Source organism: Cyprinodon tularosa, unplaced genomic scaffold, assembly GCF_016077235.1.
Source record: "Cyprinodon tularosa strain WSP-4 unplaced genomic scaffold, ASM1607723v1 ctg26, whole genome shotgun sequence".
NCBI classification, from domain to species: Eukaryota; Metazoa; Chordata; class Actinopteri; order Cyprinodontiformes; family Cyprinodontidae; genus Cyprinodon; species Cyprinodon tularosa.
The window spans coordinates 2,886,343-2,906,789 of NW_024038961.1; the positions used below are offsets into that span (position 1 = coordinate 2,886,343).

Genomic DNA, 20,447 nt, shown 5'->3' on the forward strand with positions numbered 1-20,447 from the left:
TTAATCGACAATGCTATACAAGCCTAACTGGCATAGCCAAAACCAAGCCTGAATTTTGCAAGAAAAACTCAACTTTAGTGTGTAAATGTGGCAGCTAATGGAATTTACTTTGAATTATTCCAACTGTCATGATTATCCAATGGCAAGAGCAAAAAAGCTGTCTGCTTTAAATGTGCCAGAACTGTAAACGGTGGAGGCCAAACCATCAGCTTGGAGACAATAAAATGGGGAGAATTTCTTAAAGGATTTGGCAGATGTGGGGCCAAAGAATCCAATTTTACCTGCAAGAGCCAAGAGACTGTCAATGACTGTTTTCTCTAAATCCTGAGAAGCATGCTTTTGGGCTGAGATTAGGTCAAAGAACCCACACATGCACATGAACATATACACTCCATTCAGAAAGTACCCTACCTGAGACATGGAGAGAACCTACGCATGCACAGGGAGAACATGCAAACTATGTTATTATTGTCATTTAGTCAGGTAATTTGTGATTTTTAAAAACCTCTTTTCTGAGGATCAATCAGCATTTTATCATTTTAAAAAATCATTAAAATGCTGCCTCACATTATTTTTTGTTTCTTGCTGGTTTCTGTTCCTCTCTACTCTGAATTTTTCATTTCTTCTTTCACAACTGCATTTCCATACCAGAGATTTGCAAATCTTTCAAATGAGGGTAAATTAGCTACGGCTTCTGTTTTGTTTTTCTTACAGATCATTGCCTCCTGATAATCACTTTATGGCTTAAAGATTATTATCCAAATTGACAGTCCAACTAAACTATGCTGCTTCAGAAAATTCAAGACATACTACATTCAAGACAGGCAGCCCTTTCAGTCCTTGTGAGCCCACTACACATTTTTGAAACCTCAGTAGCAATGTGATGTATACTCAAACAGCTTTTTATTAAGTCATCTGAAACTACTTTCAACTGTGTATTTCTGTTTTTTGTGTTTAATGTATCTTCATTCCCACACAGGATTAGTCGACAACTTTAACTTTACAAACCTCCTTTATTTAGCAAAATAAACATCATTGGTATATTCTTACTGTCAGACGTTAATCTCACATTAATTTGGCTGTATATTTCTCAAAACCACCTTAAAAGAAAATAGATGCAGTTAGAAGTGAGAATGACGGTGAAAATAAAAACAGAGAAGTGAAAACGATGAGTTTGCATTATTTGATGTGGCATACATCATTACTGGCAGTGAGCAAGAAAAATAAACCCTTTAGTTAACCATCACTGTTTCCCTATGAGGGAAGACTTTTATTAACACACAGGCTGGCTTTGAAGATCAACCTACAGAGAGCTTGCACATATAAAGGCATGCTTTCCATGGTAATTGGAAGTTTGTGTCCCAGGATAGTTGGAGAACGATCTGCAGTAGAGTTGGAGGCAGGATTTGCTTTGAATGATCTGGAGAGTTCAGGATACAAGCAGAAGTGTGTATTCATAAACACTTGATTATTTTGCTGAATGCAACAGGTTGTGTGGAGATCCACAGAGATCAGTTGCTTGGGAGTCTTCAAACAATTTTGTTCTCCAGCAGGGCAATCCTCTTCGCCATACCCTCTAGTGAGATTTTGTCAAGGGCAGAAACAGGCAAATAGAGACAATAAAACACACATTTGACTTTGTTAGAGATGCACCAATGAAAACTGCAGCCCATATGTTCGTTTTTAGGTTTTTGCACAGCTTAACATTTTGATACAGATTTTAGTCAAGTCTAGTATAAGGGTATTTTTTTTTTTTCTTTAAACCCGAAACAAAGACAAGGTTATGGAGTTCACATTGTAAACTGTCTTTAGAATCAACTGAGTTCCTTTTAAAAACAGTCCTCAACTGTAATACCTAAATACTTACAATCCTTGGCTAACAATAAAGGCTTCCTAAAAGCTGCTTAATCTTCTATGGTTCCTGACACAAAGATGTGGAAACCCTAAAAGAATAAAAAAGCAAGTTTTCTATAATGTGTTCAGCCTTATTGATTTCTAAAGTCTTGTTTTTGTTACGCTCTATTCCATGCAGCTTGATTGCACAGATAACATTTATCATCATGGCAATACAGTGTCTTTTAATTAGTGTCTTACACCCCTGATCTTCATCAGACTTCGATTTCAAATATCTGACCCCAAAATGAAAACAGTAAACTTTGAGTCCTCTTTCCCCAGTAACCTCATCTCTGAGGATTGTGAATTCACTAATAGAAAATGACTAAATATAAGATTACACAGTCAATTTCTTGGTGCCTCTCTATTAAAAAAATCCCCTCATTCCTTGTAGAATATAGTTTGTCATTCACCATAAAGGATATATTTTTTGTTTAGTGCTTGTAGGGCATCGTCTACTTTCTTCTGGAACTTAACAAGACTGTCACACTCACAAGGGTCTATAATGGGATTAAAGCACAAGGTTAGTTTTTTCATGTACAGTAATATTAGTATTTTTAAAGATTGCCTATATTGAAAACTACTAACCATCACAGAATTTTATATTTAGCTTGTTGGCAATTTGGCTCATAGCCTTAAAGTCAGCTGTGTAGAAATAGTGCTCTTCAACAGGCTCAGAGGCAATCTGTTTCAGCTCACTCTCCAAGGCATTACCCACTCCAACAGCATACATCTTCAAACCTGCGATGCACGCACACCTTCCAACATTATCATGCACCTTTACCTTTCAAAATTGTTTAGAACTGATTATCATCACTCTTACCAAACTGCTTTGCCTTTTTAGCTGCATCTCCAATATAGTCCTGGCTCCGTCCGTCAGTGAAAACGATGGCAATCTTTTGCACACCAGGCCGGGCACCCTGAAGTACGGTGAAGTCGTGATTTACAATGTGATAAATAGCCAAACCTGTCATGGTCCCCCTCTCCATGTATTCCATCCTCTTCACGGCATCTTTGAGGTCTTTCTTGTTGTTGTATCGGCCGAGGGGAAACTCCTGTTTTCAATAGAAGCATTGGTAAGTGGGAAATAAAAGGCATGTTGTGGAAAAACTGAGCTTAAAAATAAAACTTACACTTTTGACAGTACTAGAGTACTGCACAAGACCAACATGAGTATTTTTTTCAGAGACATCCAGTTTGTCAATGATCTGGTTGATCCATTTCTTGACCAGTTCAAAGTTCTCAGGACGCACGCTTTTTGAGCCATCGATTACAAATACAAGGTCTATTGCAGAATTGCTGCAAGCTGTCGATAACAGAAAATACACAGAGTGGAGGATCTTAAACAAAAAGAACACTTTGTAAGTTTGCACAAACAAGTTTAAATAGACACACACACACACTCACCACTGCAACTGCGACCATCATCCATTAGGGTAAAGCCATCTTTGCAACCACACTTGTATGATGCTTTGGTGCTTATGCATACCTGCTGACAGTCATGATCCCCAGTGGCACACAGGTCTTGTGGTTCTTCTGTGCACACAGAACAAATGTGCACAGAACACCATATGAAAAGGTGCAAAACACACACACACACACACACACACACACACACACACACACACACACACACACACAGGGAGTGGTTGGTCAGGGTTAGCAGGTAGAAATAACTATGTCAGTTTGAAATTCTGCAAGCATTTTAATGATCCACTGTGACCTGCAGTTGAAAGATATAATAGCTTTTTGGCTTTTAGTAAAGCAAGGTACTGACAGGTGTGCATGAGCAGTCAATAGTAGCTTTACTGCAAACGACAGCAGGCTACTTTGCTATGGATATCCTAACAAGATGCTACACTTATCCTGCAAGCACTTATTTCAATTTAGTATTGTTTTATTAGAGAGCTTTTATTGCACCATATTTTGATTTCAGATTTGCTCCCATTTGGTGCACTTAACTTAGATTGAAAAAAATGTTTTGTTATCAAAAGTGATTTTCCTTTTGTTCTTCTCCTATATTGTTTGTTACATAATCAAGTTTGGGCAAAGAGTTAATTTAAACATGCATGTAGAATGGATAAGCGGTAGGGAAGTGTTACTACAGCACTGTGGATTTTTAGCCTCTATATGAAATAAATAATCCACTGCTTTTCTACGCCACATGCTGTCACAAGCTCCACCCAGGCAAGCTTGAGATCATGCTTGGGATCTCGCTGCACGCATGAGTTTCTATCCAGCACTCACGCTCGAGGATGACTGCACTCTCTAAAGCGTCTTTGCCCTCGGAGTTATTTTCTCCTTGCGCAAAGGACAATGTGTTTTCACAGGTTGGGCTGCGACAAACCTCTTCTGTAAGCCTCCTCCTGATTGGGCCTTGCAGACACAATTCCACCGGAAGTAGTGTTAGGAAGCCTTTTGACTGACGCCTACCACTTACCCCATGTACCACAAACATTGGAGAAGCCTCCGCCACTGTCCCGCCTCCAGCCAACGTCTTCATTTATGGATGACGAGCTGTCATTTATGTAGTTTAACATACATGCAAGTATGTTTATTTTGCTCACAGACGTTTTGAAATAAATGTGACGCGGCAGATGAGATCCACCTTGAGATTGTCAAAGCTGATAGTCAAAGCTCAGCTTTAGGAGGAGCAGTGTTGTTTTCCTCCCAGATGTGAAACACCGGACCAGTTCTACACCCTCTGCAGGGTGCTTGAGGGTGCTTAGGAGTTTGCCTAACGAGTCCAAATGGGTTTTGTGGACCTGGGGAAGGCATCCAAAGGTGTTCTGAGGCTCTCAAGGGGTGCTACAGGAGTAAAGGACCCTTTACTAGGGGCCACCGGTTTCTGTACAAGCATCTGTGAGAGGCACTTTCCTCTTCATCAAGCAGGGCCAACTGAGGTGGCTTGGACATCTTTGTCAGATGCCCCCTGGAACATTGCCTTCGGGCCCGAGGGGAAAGTTCCAGGCACTTCCCACTGAGAGGAGGACCATTTGACAACCCAGGAGACATTAGAGGGACAATGTTTCTCTATCTATAACTATTACTGGTAATAACTTCATAGTACAACACTTAAAAAAAAGAAAAAAAGAAACAGGAACATCTGCAATAAGATGGGCTGCTGCAGACTTTGAAGCAGAAAACCAACAATACTGCAGGCTGAGATCCCCAAAGGATATCACTAATTCAGTTTCAACGATTGTCACTGATAAATGGATAATTACAGATGGATCAGTCTCCCTTCTTTGGTTATGAGAGAGTTGTTAGAGGAGGAAATCACCCTTCAAACGATTGTTTCTTCCCTAATGTCCCCATGGACAGGAAATTTAGAGATTTATAAGAAAGAATGCATTTAACTTATCTATTTCTTGAATCATGGGTTAGAACATTAGAAGACAAACGAGAGGACACAATAATGGGAATAAAAGATGACAGTCCTGACATCTAACCCTCAGTGTAAGGGTGCCAGCAGAAACTTCTCCACTGCGATGAATATATTGGTAATGATTATCTTACTTCTCTTTTCTTTTTCCTTGACTAATATCTCTTTAATGCTCTCTCTTCTTACTACAAACATTTGTAGCTCCTCTGTCTTACCACAGAAGGCCTCCTGAAACTTCGTGGTGAGCTTCTCAATGACGCTGTAGCTCTCTACATAATCCACATGGTCATCCAGAGGTTCACTGGCCATCTGCCTCAGGGTGGGCTTGTCCACACGTCCCACACCGATGGCGAAGATCTCAATGCCTGCATCCCGAGCACGCTGAGCGACTTCTTTCACGTTGTCCTGCGGACGCCCATCTGTCACGATAATGGCAACCTGTAAGAGCAGATTATTTTTATAAAAAGGATTACATAAGCACTAGGGAACCATCTGAACTGGATGTTTTTACATTTACATGTTGTGAAATCTACCTTGCTGACATCAGAGGATTTAACCCGAGCTCCCTCCTTCTCACTGAAGGCCACGTTTAGGGCATACTGGATTGCCAACCCGGTCATCGTTCCAGTGGAAAGAGGGTCAATTTTGCTCACAGCCTTGACCAGAGCAGTTTTGGACTGATGAGTTTTCAAAGAGACCTACAGATCCACAATGAGAAAAAGCTCTGATAAGTATTATAAAACACATTTCCCCAAACCTTTAGAGTATTCTGTGGTAAAGAGATATCTCAAGACTTTTTGAATCTGGACAAATTTAGATTAGTTTAAAAAAAAAAAAAAAATCTGGACAGGATAATCCAGCCTTAGGACAGAAATATAGATTTTCACAGTTTAATAAAATTCCAGATTAAATGAAATGCTACACCAAGTCAACCTTTCCGTTCTCAAGTCTCATTTGTATGAACCAATCCTAACCAATCCTGACTTGGTTAAAAGAAAAGGTAAAATAAAAAGCTATGAAATTTATGTTTATGTTTTAAAAATCAAAACGATAAATGAATCTGATAAAGACTGTTGTTGTGATCTGCCCAGCAAATAAATCAATTCAATCACCTGAATATATAATATCAAGAGGGCAAAAAAGACTGTGTTTACATTACAACTATACAACTACCAAAGTAGAGCACATCAGCCCGGTTCTGAAGTCCTTTCACTGACTCTCTGTCGCTCAGAAAATCAACTTTAAAATCCTTCTGTTAGTCTACAAATCATTGAATGGATCGGCACCTCAATACATAACAGATCTGTTGTCAGTGTATCAACCTCATAGACCACTCAGGTGTTCTAGTTCAAGCCTACTCTGTATACCCAGAACTAGAACCAAACTTGGAGAAGCAGCATTTAGTTCCTATGCTCCACTGATCTGAAACAAACTCCCTGAAGAGTGTAAAAGTACTGAAAGTCTGAGTTCTTTGAAGTCAACATTAAAAACCCATTTGTTACAGAACTGCCTTTTACAGTTGAAGTTAAACTGCTAACTGAGATATTATTAGTTTAAGATTATGATTTAAGTGTTGTTTTCTCTTTAGCGATACCGAAATGATTTTGTCAACGCTCCTTTTTTCATGAGGATAATGAAAACTGATGAGCTAAACATGGATCTTTGATGATTAGAACATGATTAATCATAAGTTTGAGCTTTCAACAATGAGACAAGACTAAATACAATTTAGCTGGTGGTCGTCAGACATTTAAAATACATTCTTGTGCCCTAATCTGTTAAACAAGCTAAGTAGTATCAGTATCCACTCTGAGTGTTTGCTCTCAGCAGAATGGCTCTCTCGCTACTTAATAAACTATGTGGCTGATCATCCTCTGCAAAGCGTAAAAAATCCCTTTGTCTAACTGTCAAAATGTTATTTCTTCCAGCTCACAAGAGGTGATGCAAAACCTTCTTTAATTTCTACCAAGAGGAATCTCTCAATTATATCACAGATGAAAAGGTACATAGATCTGTGAATATTTCTCTCTCATTTTTCTCGTTTCTATCTATTTAAATGTGATCTATTTCCTTTAAATATTTCAACATTTTAGTTAGCATATTCATTCAGCTTAGGTCTGGATTGGCATGTAGGTTATCTCTGTAATTTTTTTAAATAAAAAACCCTGTGCATTTAAATCTACTTTGAGCGACAAAGGAGGAAATTCTTTTCTGAGTTCATTAATATGTGTGTATTGCATAATTCATAGTAAATCAGGACGCGTTTGCTTTTGAAAGGAAACCTTGTATGTTTAAAACCATTCCTTTAGTGTACATTTTGTTAGCTTGTCTGTCTGTGACTAAAGTAAATAAAGCTAGACTAAAACCTTTTTATGTTTTAGTCGACTAAAACCGACTAGAACTATCACATACAGTAATGACTAAAATGCATCTAAGACTTATAAGAGTTTTTGTCCTAAAGACTATGACTAAATCTAAAACAATGCTGTTAGTGATCCAATTGTTTTGCTTTAAAAAAGTTTTTTTGCTTTTATCTGCTTTTATAGTTCTTCTATTTTAATATCTAGTTCATGTATAGCATTTTTAATTATCCACGTACTGAATTGTGCTATACAAATAAATTTGCCCTGCCTTAATTTATTTATTAATTACAATTTTTTGTCTTTTATATAAAAGGAAAATTTAAGTCCAATTATTTTGGACATAATAAAAGATAAAATTCTACTGTATAGCATCTTAGAGTGTTACCAATCTGTTGGAAATTGATGTTTACCTCATTCTTGACCCTGCTGGCGTAGTTGACGACTCCAACCCGGGTGGCGGAGGGTGATACGTCCAGCCCGTCAATGACTTTTGTCAGAAACACCTTCACCTGCTCAAACTCTGAGGGGCGAACGCTACGACTGCTGTCTATGATGAACACTAGGTCCATGGGACGGGTTTTGCACTGACCTTTTGCTGGACATGGAAATAATCAGAATTATTCATTTATCCTATAATGTGTCAAAATGTCAATAGAAAATTAAGTGTTTAGCAATGAAGGGTCTATAGAGTTAAAATAAATAAATAAAAACACAAAGGGGTGGGGGATTCTGGGTTGAGCTGGTGGGATAAAGAAGGTAGTTAAAATGAGTGGGAGAGAAGATGGAGATGGAGGTTAGGCTGAAATGTATATTTAAGGAAATGGGTGGAAACAGCAACGCCTATTCCCCTGGATTTGGAGAGAAGGAAAACAGGAAGCAGGGATGAAGGAAAGGTTAGGTAGAAAAGCACTTTATATACATTTCAAGTAAAAATAAATGAAACAAAACTGACAAAAAAGTGAAATACTTCAAGTGATGTTTTTGGGACAAAAAAATTACAAAGACATTTGAGATTTATTTTGTGAAACAAACATTTAGCTAAAATATCTTTGATACTGAGTTTCTAAAAGGAAAAAAGATATTTGGGGCATTTATTCAGCCAACATGTGCTAGTCTGGAATGGTACAAATTAGTTCTGACTTAAAATGTGTTTTTTACATGTTGCTGATTTAAACTGGCAAAATCCACCCTATACCACCAAAACAAACTGGACATTATAAAGGTCTGAATTGGATCTCAAATCTGTCAAAGATTTGCAGTATACTCATGGTTTCATGTAGAGGTGATTCTATAGGCAGTCAACATTCAGCTGTTGTGTAATCCATAAATTATCCTTTGAAGACCAGATTTTTATATTTCTATCATTATTGCAATTTTTTTTCATTCATTTAGACCTATCAAGTGTTAACCCTCTAAACAAACATGTACTGCTGACCACTGCCACACTCAAGCTTTCCAAACTCTGTAGCTGCCATCCAAGCACCATGGAAGATTTATTTAAAATGTGTAAATGATAAAAAATAACAACAATTATATATATATATATATATATATATATATATATATATATATATATATATATATATATATATATATATATATATGTATAAATATATATATATATATATATATATATGTATATATATATATATATATATATATATATATATATATATATATATATATATATATATATATATATATATATATATATATATATATATATATATATATATATATATATATATATATATATATATATTTTTTTAATAGTAAAAGCTTTTGAGGAAAATTTTGCAATTTTCAGCTTCGATTACTATTGATTCTGCCTTAAATACTTCACTCTTATTCGTAGTTCAATAATTCAATCAAAGATAAAATTCTGAATTATTTTACGCAGATGCAATATATAGATTATAATATATTATATCCCCAGAGTCTGGAAAGCTTGTTTTTTTTATATATATTCTGTAATAGCACTCCAAAATAAACACTCTGATATCATTCAGTGTGCACATCTATAGGCAACTTGAGGTTGAGTGTCAAATTGACATATGATATGTGAAAGCTCGAATCAAAGCCATTACCTTTCAGTTACTTGTAACTGAAAGGTAATGGCAAAACAGAGCTATATATTGTAATGCAGAGTCAAAGTTGGGGAGCCTGGGTTTAAAAAGCACCAAAAGTTAGTTTCATAAAGTTACCTAAATTTAAAGATACATTCAACTAGCTCAAATATTTAAATAGAATATTGCTTAATAGCTGTATAAATTAAGATTATTTTGTTTTATAATTCATGTAGATTTCAAAAATAGATAATAATTGCCCACAACGCTCTTAAATTGGAAATAGTGAAACCTTCAGAAACCCTGATAAAATAGTAGAAGAGAATCAACAGCAGCAAAGGCACAAAATGAACCTAGCCTTTTTCAAAGCATCTTTAGTCCAATTACATTTTAATCAAAATGTTTGAAAAAAATTATTTTAAAAAAATCTTTAATTTAATAACTAAATTTAATTTTGTTTAATATTTCATAACTAAGGTTAAGAAACAAAAATGCAAAACACTTACATTTTATCTCACTTGTGCAAAGGAAATTTTTTTAAATACAATATCTCTTTGATTTAAAGGCTGACAAAGTTATTTCATAACTGAAATCTTAATGTAATTAGAGGTTAAGTTTTTAGGTCAACAGGGGTAAAAAAAAAAACAACATTGTTAGATTTGACCCATCTCATCTGCGTTTTAGAATTAGGCTTCATTGGTTAAAAGGTCATTCTCACCCATAGCTGCGGCCATGTATTGATCAAAGGTGGCCTGAGCTCCGATAAGGCCGAGGAGCAGCAGCAGGAAAAGCGGCGCAGTGGGTGTCATGGTGACAGCTAAAGGCAGGGGGTCCGAGCGCAGCCACAGACGGTCCAGCAGTTAGAAGCAGAAAGGAGACAGAGCGAGCCGGAGGATGTTCAAGGTGATGAGGACAGCCACAAAGTGAGACGAAGTGAGGCTGAGCTGCAGGTTATCAATGCAAGAGCTTCATACACACTGCCCACAAAAAGCACCCCCTCCTCCACAACTACAGCATGGGTTCGTGTGTGTTTGTGTCTGTGGGAAAGGAAGGGAAATACCTGCACAGGGAGGACCTAAACGGTGAGCAAGGAAACACAAATACACCTTGGCTAAGATGTTCAGGTAGGCGTGTGTAAAGTAGGAGCTGTGTGTCTGGCTGGGGGTGCAGGACCGACTGGGGTTCGGAGTAAAACGTGAAGGCCAGTTCTGCAGCTCCATGCTGGATTTGGCAAACCTCAAATAAACATCAACATGAATTCCTCTTTTCTCCCCATGTTCTCTCATACAGCAAACACACATTTGTGGGGCGGAAGTGAACGGGAGCCATCACACACAGCCTGCAGTGTTCCTGCCGTTCTCCATGATGGGACATGTGGGTGAGTTTCTGCTGAAATTCAAACGTACAAGCCATTTCCTGGCTGCTCAGTACAGTAAGCCATAGGCCACATTTTGAGAATTGTTATTTGTCTTTTCATTTTCTAAATCTGTTGTACCAATTAAGATCTACAGAAAAAGGTTAAAAAACCCAGGGAGTAGAGATAAAACTTTTTTTTAGCCCCTCATTTGCTTCTCCATCAGGCTCCCGTGAAGTATCAGGGCCCCAGCGGTGCAAACATACCATAAAAACACACTTTCATCAAAAAGCTCATACACACTTCTTTAATCTTCCTAATCGAAAACAGAGACCCCTTCTTTTCCCTTCAACGCCCAGCTCTTCTCAACCCTCTCCACCTTGCATTCCTCCGTAACCCCCCCTCCATCACACACACATGCACCTCTATCCATCCATCCAACACGCACCCTAAACAAGCCACAATTCAGAGGGGAGGATTGTACAGTACAGTATTTACCTGGAGAGGTTTTCTCCTGAATGAGCACCAGGGTTAACTGGAAATGGTACGTGTTATTCGTGGTTACGGGTTCAGAATTAAATAGGCTACATGTTTTTCTGGAACTTCATGTCATCTTTGGGGAAGGTCTTTTTTGATATGTTTATTTTTATTTTCCTTAAACGGAATTACACATATCAATGTGTACAAACATAGAAAAAGCGGGAAGGAGAGCACACTCAAACACTGATATTATGTCATTTTGTCATCCTGGCAGAGTGAACTGAACCTCACGTACCAGATGAAGTCCAATTTCATTTCATTTTTATTCATTTAAGAATTTTATATCCAAAAACTGTGTTACAGGTAATCCCATTTTTAATCTATAAGTTAATCGTTTATTAAAAAACAGGTAATATTTGGTCTGTTGATCCATCTAATGAATAATAATTTAATTCTCTTTGTTTCTACATGTTTATCCTATGTTTTTATCATATTTCCGTCTGCTTGTAAAGTAGTTTGAGATTCTCTCTTACGGAAATGTGGTTTGCATATAAATGTGTTTTGTCTTATGCTCCCCTGCATGATGGATATTACTAATATACACCTTTAAACCAGCTCTATCCTCGTTTCTTGTGCTGTCAAACGTTTAAAGTAATCCAGCTTAGGCTCATCCAAGCCAAATGACTACAGGCCCATTCATAAACTTTTATTCATTAAAAAAATAACTTTGCAAAAGATGCTGAAGACCTACAGAGTTCTTATCTAGAACTCTATTCTAGATTTGCACTGATTAAGTTGGCGGTACTTTGTAGCTGCTCTGCTAGGTTGGTTTTGATGTTCTTTTTGAAGATTTGTGAGTTTCTGACTTATTATGATGCTTAGCTGTAGCAACCATAGCAAGTTGACCTTTTTACACCTGGGAGCAGCTTATTATCATCTCTAAAGCTGAAATGACACATCAGCTACATCCGCAAGCACCACCTGAGTCTAAACGATGGCCACAGGGATGCAGAGCGGGAGCAAGGAGAAGAGTGAGGAGCTCATAATTTAAGCCCTCTCTTCCATCAATCATTATGGGCAATGCGAGATCTTTAGGAAACAAGAACTCAGAGCAATGCAGCATTATGTGTTTTACCGAAATGTGGCTGCAGGATTATATTCCTGAATCCAGCGTCTCTCTGCAGGCTTTCTGACCATAACATGTAAGCCATGTCTTCCTAATAGTGTTGAGTCCACTTCCAAGTAAAATATGAAAGTTTTGAGTCACAGTCCTAAACTTTGAATTTTACGTCTTAGACCATTTTGAAGAGATGTCAGAATGTCAGAGTGTTTGTCAGAGTAATATTACTTTTGAAAGTTTTAAAAGATTAAAAGTGTTTTTTGTTAAAAGAGTGAGCAAGAACAACTGAAATTTTAAATAATCTAATAATCTGTGTTAATGTTTGATTTAAAGCAAACATTAACCAAAAACAAAGAAATCCACATTATTTAGGTAGGAAATTAGTAAATAAATGACTCTTAATTTCCATATGGACTGATGGCAACAGTGCAAGACTCCTTTACCAATACAAGTAACAGAAGATAATTAAGATAAAAACTTTAATTATTTGTAAAATGTCAGAATTGTTTTTCGGATTAAGCTGATTGACATACTTTTATGCTACCTGCCAACTTGGAGGCACTGGCTGGTTTTTGGTTCAGACTGAAAGCATAAAAACTTGTCCTGTAAACATTGGGACCTGTAACTTTCCAAACTCCAGGATTATGTTGGTGAACATAATCTTTAAACATAATCCTATAGTAAATATTGCTAAGCTAATATTAGTTCCTCTCAACTTTGATTAATATTGAAAGTTGGATGCGAGTCACCTTGTAGTCTTGAAAAAAAATAATTATACACTTTTTTCCTGAGTTAGTGTTGTGCTTGTTCTTAGGTTCTGAATATTTGCTAAAATAACATCTTAAACTGAACCTTGAAGAAATGTGTAAGTGACAATAAAGGATAACATTTTATTTTATTCAAACAGGCATTAAGTATGAGAAGAAATAAAGCACGTTGTAGCACACCAGAGTCACTAGAATTTAGAGAGTCTCCAAGCACAATTGTGAACTTAAAGAATTAAGAGGACTTATTTTTGGTCGGTGGTTTACCTGCTTGACACGAGGGATTTTTAGATTTATTTTATTCTTTTGCATAATTTTAGCCTTGTTTTGCTTTAATATTATCTTTATTTAATATAATATTTCAATTTTAGCTTCATTGCTGTGTTTACCCATAAACCAACACAATAGCTACACTCTTATGGCAGCTCTGGCATCAGCTTAGTGATGCTACTTTATACCAGCACTAAGCAAACCATTAAGTATAGCCAATACATTAGATATTGACATACAAAACCTAGAGGAATAAAGACAAATGGACTTTATTAAATTGCAACACTTTTTCTTCATCACCTCCACATTGTATGAGAAGCTATAAATACAGGAGTTCAGGCAGTACTTCATTCTTTTCTTTCGGAAACACACAGAAGCAAGTGGAGGTGGCCGCCTAGGGGTCAGTGCGTAGAGCTTTGAATCATGAGGTTCCAAGTTTGAGCCCCACAGGTTTCCATTCAGGGTCCTTGAGCCAGACCCTTAACCCCAGACTGCTTCTCAGAGGTACATTTTTCCAATGTGAGATTAATTGTTGTAAACAGTATAAAATGCACAAACTGACTGTTCAAAGCAGTAGATTTTATGTCAACTTGTTAAAGATTATTTAAATCAAGACTACATAATCTGTATTAATGAAAATATAAACAAACCTGAGCTGGTAAACATTTTCAGGCTACAGAAAGACAGAAATAAGATGATCTATGGTTAAATTAAGCAATATGGATGTTTAATGAATAAAAGCTCAAGAAAAGCACCTCCAAAGCATGATGCTGCCACCATCTTATTTAGCAGTGAGCATATGGCTCCTTCCTTCATATATTGATGTGTCCTCTACATGGTTCGTGGTAAACTGCAAATTCAACATCCAATAGGTTTTCTTTTAACAATGCCTTTCCCCTTGTCCCTTTTTCTATAAAAAAAAAAAAAAAACATATCCAAAATGTGGATTAGTGCAGCTACTCCAGTTTCTAGTCTTAAAAGGTTTGAAGCATTTTTAGTTAAGACAAAATCCATTTAGCCATTTATTACTTATTTCTGTGTCTTCATGATGAAGTTTCCTAAACTGAAAGATTATAATTTGCACTGAATTTTATAAAGGGGTAATATAGTAATAGCGGATTAGGGAGCAATAGACATCACACAGATTTGTATTTACCAGATCATAAAAAAATGTAAATTTCCTTCTACTTAACATGTGTGTGATACTTAGTGTTGCTTATAAAATGACTTCGAAACATATTAGGGTTTTTTTTTTTTGAAGTGATTTGATGTAATTCAGTTCCATTATTTTTATAAAGCACTGAAACGTGTTTGAGAAACCAATCAACTGACAGCTGTCTCACCTGTTTATTTACTTTTATTCAGCAAATTTTGAGTATTTACAGTTTATTTTCCTGAAAATGGAAATGCTCCACCTGTTCTTTGCCAAGACAAACTAGCCTGGTTAGTTTGATTTCAAATAAATATTCCTCACAATAGTGCTGCCAGTTTGTGTAAGAGTGGAAACCAGCATGGGGAAAATAAATGTGATGTGTGGCTTAAATTATTTTTATCCAGAGGTACATTTAGATATTTACCATCAACTGGGTATTTTTCAATATTTGTCGTTATTCTTACATTTCTTGGTGTTTGTTACCTTTTTTCTAGTCACAACTTCTTTGCTCTAAATCTCTTATACAAATAAATATACATCCACCACTATCAATAAACCCTAGTATTTGATTCAACCGAGCAGGGGGGGGGTTCAGCCTGTATGTGAGTTTGTAACTGGGAGGATTTTTTTTAACCACATCTATAAATGCTGAAACAAGTTGCCTTTCTTCAAATCTCAGAATACTATGCAAATATTGACACTGTGGGGAGCGTGTTGGACTGAAGCATCCCATACCTGTGCTCCCACACACGCGTCCTCAAAGACAGCTGTGCTCTGAGCTCCCTCTGTTCCCTCCAGGGAAGTCCTGGAAAAATGAATTATATGAAGCTTGCATCTATCACATGACACATGAATATGAAGCAGTCGGAGAGGGCGCAGCCTAGTGTGTCAGACTGTACTTTGCAGTAAAATAAGATTCTTAATGAAAAAACATCCCTGCAGAACATCTGAACAGAGTTCTTCTTCATTTCCAAAGAAAAGCAGAGTGTTGGATTTGGTACAGGACAAAATTTCTATGAATCTGTGAATTTGGGTGTTTTTGCTGCTCCTCCGCTGCCAACTATAACAGCTCAGCAGCCAGTATGCAGGAAGAGAGAGGTTCATTTAAAAACCAAAGAACAGCTCTTACATAACCAACAGTTCTGTTCATCCCCAGAACCCCAGTGTTCCACATACACACATACACCCCCCCACCTTGTCTCCCTCCCACGCCTGCTGGCAGAGTCCACCCAACGTCCTCCTCTCTCTTAGCAACATCTCATCCCAGCTCACCTCCCTGCAGGATAACTCACTGCTTTTTCTCCTGCCATCTCCCTTCCTCCTTCATGAACTCCCCTTTGGTCCCTACCTCCACCCCTCCTCCCCATCAAATAGTCGCTTCTCTTTCCTCCTATATCTTCTAAGCTCCGTGTTATTCAAGAGTTATGAACACAGAATATTAAGTGGAGTTACAACAAAAAACTTTCTGTTTTAGTTGCACTGCCGGGAGAGAAAAACTGGCACGTTATTCCCCAAATGTTTTTCTTTCTTTTTTTTCCTTCTCATTCCAGTCTGAGGAAAAATGTTTTCAGCTGTTTCAGAGGCAGAGATTCATACTGGGATTTTGTTTCCACATGCTCCTGTTACTGCCTTGCATACTGAGATTAAACAGAGCGGAAAGTGCAGTTAGTGTGCAAACACAGCAGATGGCAACACAGATTAAGGATCAGGCCTGTATATCTATGATTGTCTGGGATACCTCTGTTTTAAAGACAGCGCAATCCATATTTTCCCTCATCAGATTAGTAACTCTCACATCTCGAGACGTCTCAAAAATGTGCTTCTAATATGGACTCAGGGATCCTTGGTCATGACTTAGCAGTGCCCACTGGTGGGGTCAGGTTATACTCCAAGGTCATTTATACTATTTCTCACAAATTGCTAAATTTTAAAATATTTGAATAAATCTTAAAAAATATATATATTGTTTCAGTAAATCAGCTAAAAACATGAAACTAAAACTGATATATTTGACAGAGGGAGGTATTTATTCTAAGCCTTTCTTAGAGCTCACAGCTAATCATAATCTAACATTCAGATGTTCCAATAACAGACCAATTTTAAAAAGTAGCATTTTTAATAATATAATTATTTATAGTACTTGTTCACGGCCCTTTTTCCAATATTTACTATAAAATGTGGTATCAACCTAAGTCTGGTAAGGCTGATATATTAAAAGAAGCCTAGGCTAATTTATTCATTGACGGCTCATCTTTCTCTTGACAATTCACCACAGGTTCTCCATAGAGTTTTGGTCGGGACAGTTTATTGGTAGTTGGATTTGACCTTTGAACTTACTAAATACATTGAACCGACACCAACAGATATAACAGCTTGACAATATGGTGAACTAACCCTAGACCTCGAATCCCTTTCAAAAAAAAAAAAAAAACAAGGACTTTGGATCATTTAGCAATGCAGGAATTGTTAGCAGCCTTCTCTGCCTAGACCTGATCATATTAAAGGTATAGTGGAGGATTTTCTTTTTCCGGGTGCATCATCGAAATAAGTGTTCCTCCTAATTGTCAATCAATCTGGGGATATGTTTACATAAGGCTGTCCTACATGCTCAACCTCATTTTTACTTGCTGGTGGTGAGTCTGACATTGTGGAAAAATTGCTCATCAGCTTGTGCATACTGTCGCACGTGTTTAACTGACGTTCCCTCTCGGGAGCGTTTTTTTTTTTTTTTTTTTTCTTTTAAGTGGAGGGGGCGGATCTTTTCAAATTTTCATGAAAATCCTCCACTATACCGTTATACATCCTACTGGTCTTATGTAGTATTCCTATTACCTGGAAAACTGAAATTGTTAATTTTTTGACATCAGTTACTGAAATAAATTAATGTTTAATATCACAACCAATGTGTTGACAGCAACGGTTTCATGACTTTATGCATTATTTTTTCTTGGCTAGAAAGAATGATGCACATCCAATGATGGATAAAAAACATGTTTAGATCGAACTGATCAGTCAGAATAAAGATTGCAGTATGGAGGCGGATGTGATGGATTACGAATAAGGAAGCAGATTAGCTTCAAAATGCTTTTTAATATATTGTTCAATGCACAGAAAATTATAGAATTAAATACCTAATTTAGTAACAAACAGCCACACCAGCTTTAACAACACTGGTCTGAGAGGGTAGGACAAGAAATCTGTAGAGTCTGACACCTGAAAAGCTGGTAGAAAATACCTCAGGTTCAAGTGAAAGTTAAATAAAAGTGTGGTATTGTGATAAAAAAAAAACAGTTGGTAGCAATAATAAAGACTATTTAAACATTAGGTTAGAACATTTTTATGGCGACAGCAAACGGACTTCCATTCACACTCCAGCACCTGTGGATATTTGACTTCTCTGGAATCTGCAGTTCTGAACTCCACCTAAATTTTTGGCTCCGTTTGTGTTTAATCGGTTTTAAATATAGGTGACCTGCAAATATCCCCACCTCATTACAAATTAGGTCTGAATACAAAATGTTTGCAACAATAATCAAGTCAAACAAAAAAAAATACCTCAGCACAAATAATATGATTGGCTTCTCCAAAATACCACCATTATTGACTGATGGCTAAATCCCAAACATCTTTAGCATTAAACAAAGCACCCTGTGGATGTGATGAAAAGCATAAAATGGTTTCGGTCTCAACAGCAGCTTCTGACTTTCCTGCGGCCCTCTTTCATAAATCTAATACTTTATGGTTTCTGTGCTGCAGATGCTTCTTTCAAATCCAACAGGAAATATTCTTTAGGAAACCGTCAGGTGAACCTGCTGGCAAGCCGGCTGAAGTCAAATTAACCAGTAATTCACTTATATAGAGGGAATTTTAATATTAAACAATATATTAGGATGAAAATACAGCTTATGATGGGCAATATTTTTCTGAAACCAAGCCTACAGTTAATACATGTTTAAAATAATTTTCTGTTAAAAGGTTTAATGTCCAACTTTCTGCTCCTCCACACACATGTTGCATGTTTCCTACCCCACAGAATCACTGAGCCACCACCATGCTTTCCTGTAGGCATGGCGTCCTCCATATGTGCTTCCATCTTTCTTCTCCAAACCTATTGATCAGCAGGCCTGAAAACATTTACTTTTGATTCCCTGCTTCACAGAACATAATCTTAGATCATCTTTGGTTTGTTTATTATGTATAAACTAACTGAAGCTAACTGTTCTGGTTCTTTTGATAGGGATAAACCCCAATGGAGATCAGGAATGGAGGCCTTCAATGCTTAGTTACTATGGAAACTGAAACCTCAGAGTCTGCTGCCACCAAGTACTGCTGTAGGGCTTTTGCAGTGAGGCAGCAGTTGATAGTTTCCCCTTTTTGTCACATCCATGTACCCATTGTTCCTGTAATTCTACACTTGTGAGCTCTGCTTCCAGTTGTGTCTCCAGGAACATTTGTGGTTATTGCTTTTTTTTTCTTCTGCATTTCCTTCTTTATGCAAGAAAAAAAAAATCTATTCCCTGAGCTTTTGGGGTTTTTCTTTAGATTGTGTCTTAACTGTTTAACTCTTTGAAGTGTTCCTACCCAAGCACCCCTGATTAAACCATGAGTGTTCTTATGAAGATTTCTGACTAATTTTAAATGTAGGATTATGTATTGAACTTGGATAAGATAATTCAGATAATACAAACAGTAAAAACACAGAGTTGTTTCATTTTTGTTTTAGGATTATCTTAACTATTGTGTACTTTGTTTATTGCATTCTAGCCGAATAATTCTTAGTAACCATTGTAGTCAGAGGATGCTTTAGTCTAAAATAAAATGTTTTGTAGAAGATGATTTCTCAGTAGAACATTCTTAATTCCTGTGCATGCAGATCCTGATGAGCTCAGCAGGTTGAAGAACTGAGCATAGCTTCCTGCCACCATCCTTAATATTCTGCAGAGCTTGTTTATACATCCTGTAAACATGATGCATCCAGTGTGGAACCCAAGCAGCGACATGATAGACAAAACGGTCTTGCAGATGACAACAAAGAGAAATGAAAGGGTTATGGGTAAGTCTCTCTTCTCAGTCCAAGATTTGTTGGAGATTTTCCTGAATTTCTGAACAAAGTCATTATAGTTCATACTGTTTTATGAACTTCAACAGCAAAACCAGACTGATGCATAGCTTTCAGTCTAAAGCGGCACCCTTCATAAGTTTTTACCTCTGATTTATTTTTTTTGACCAGGTAAATTTTCAAAAGAAACATTTGCTGTTTGCATTCCAGGTGAACCATTGGGATTCATCCATATATGTTTTGATGTAAGCCGTTGGCTGATTGATGTGTACTGACTAAAGCTTGGTCCATACATCATTCAATTTAAAGATCATATCCACTAGGTTAAAGGCTCCACATTTATGAGAAAATAAATTTTGTTATTAAGCGGTTTTCCAATTATGTAGATGATTTAGACATTTGTTTTGATATTGCCATTACTTTAATAAATAACCTTATTTTCTACAATCAGTTTGCCTCACGCGATAGATTATGTATTTTTACTAAAAGATTACACATTCTAACATTTATGTTTGAATCCAAATAAAATTCCAATTCAAA

The 20,447-nt window shown here is 36.9% G+C and overlaps 1 protein-coding gene and 1 long non-coding RNA gene across 2 annotated transcripts; one reads left to right on the forward strand and one right to left on the reverse strand.

Moving 5' to 3' along the window:
• Positions 1-1,476: 1,476 nt before the first annotated feature.
• On the reverse strand, positions 1,477-10,697 carry matn1 (matrilin 1). The gene is made up of 10 exons (XM_038288857.1): positions 10,426-10,697; positions 8,052-8,236; positions 5,812-5,976; positions 5,494-5,716; positions 3,301-3,429; positions 3,027-3,199; positions 2,717-2,948; positions 2,482-2,634; positions 2,319-2,393; positions 1,477-1,579 (listed from the first exon to the last, which is right to left on the reverse strand). Exons 1-10 carry the CDS (start codon positions 10,514-10,516, stop codon positions 1,530-1,532), a joined length of 1,476 nt encoding a protein of 491 aa, XP_038144785.1. The 5' UTR covers positions 10,517-10,697; the 3' UTR covers positions 1,477-1,529.
• Positions 10,698-11,021: 324 nt separating this feature from the next.
• Positions 11,022-20,343, forward strand: LOC119785915. The gene is made up of 3 exons (XR_005281112.1): positions 11,022-11,085; positions 19,722-19,901; positions 20,118-20,343. It is a non-coding gene; the product is annotated as an uncharacterized LOC119785915 (long non-coding RNA).
• The last annotated feature ends 104 nt before the right edge of the window (positions 20,344-20,447 follow it).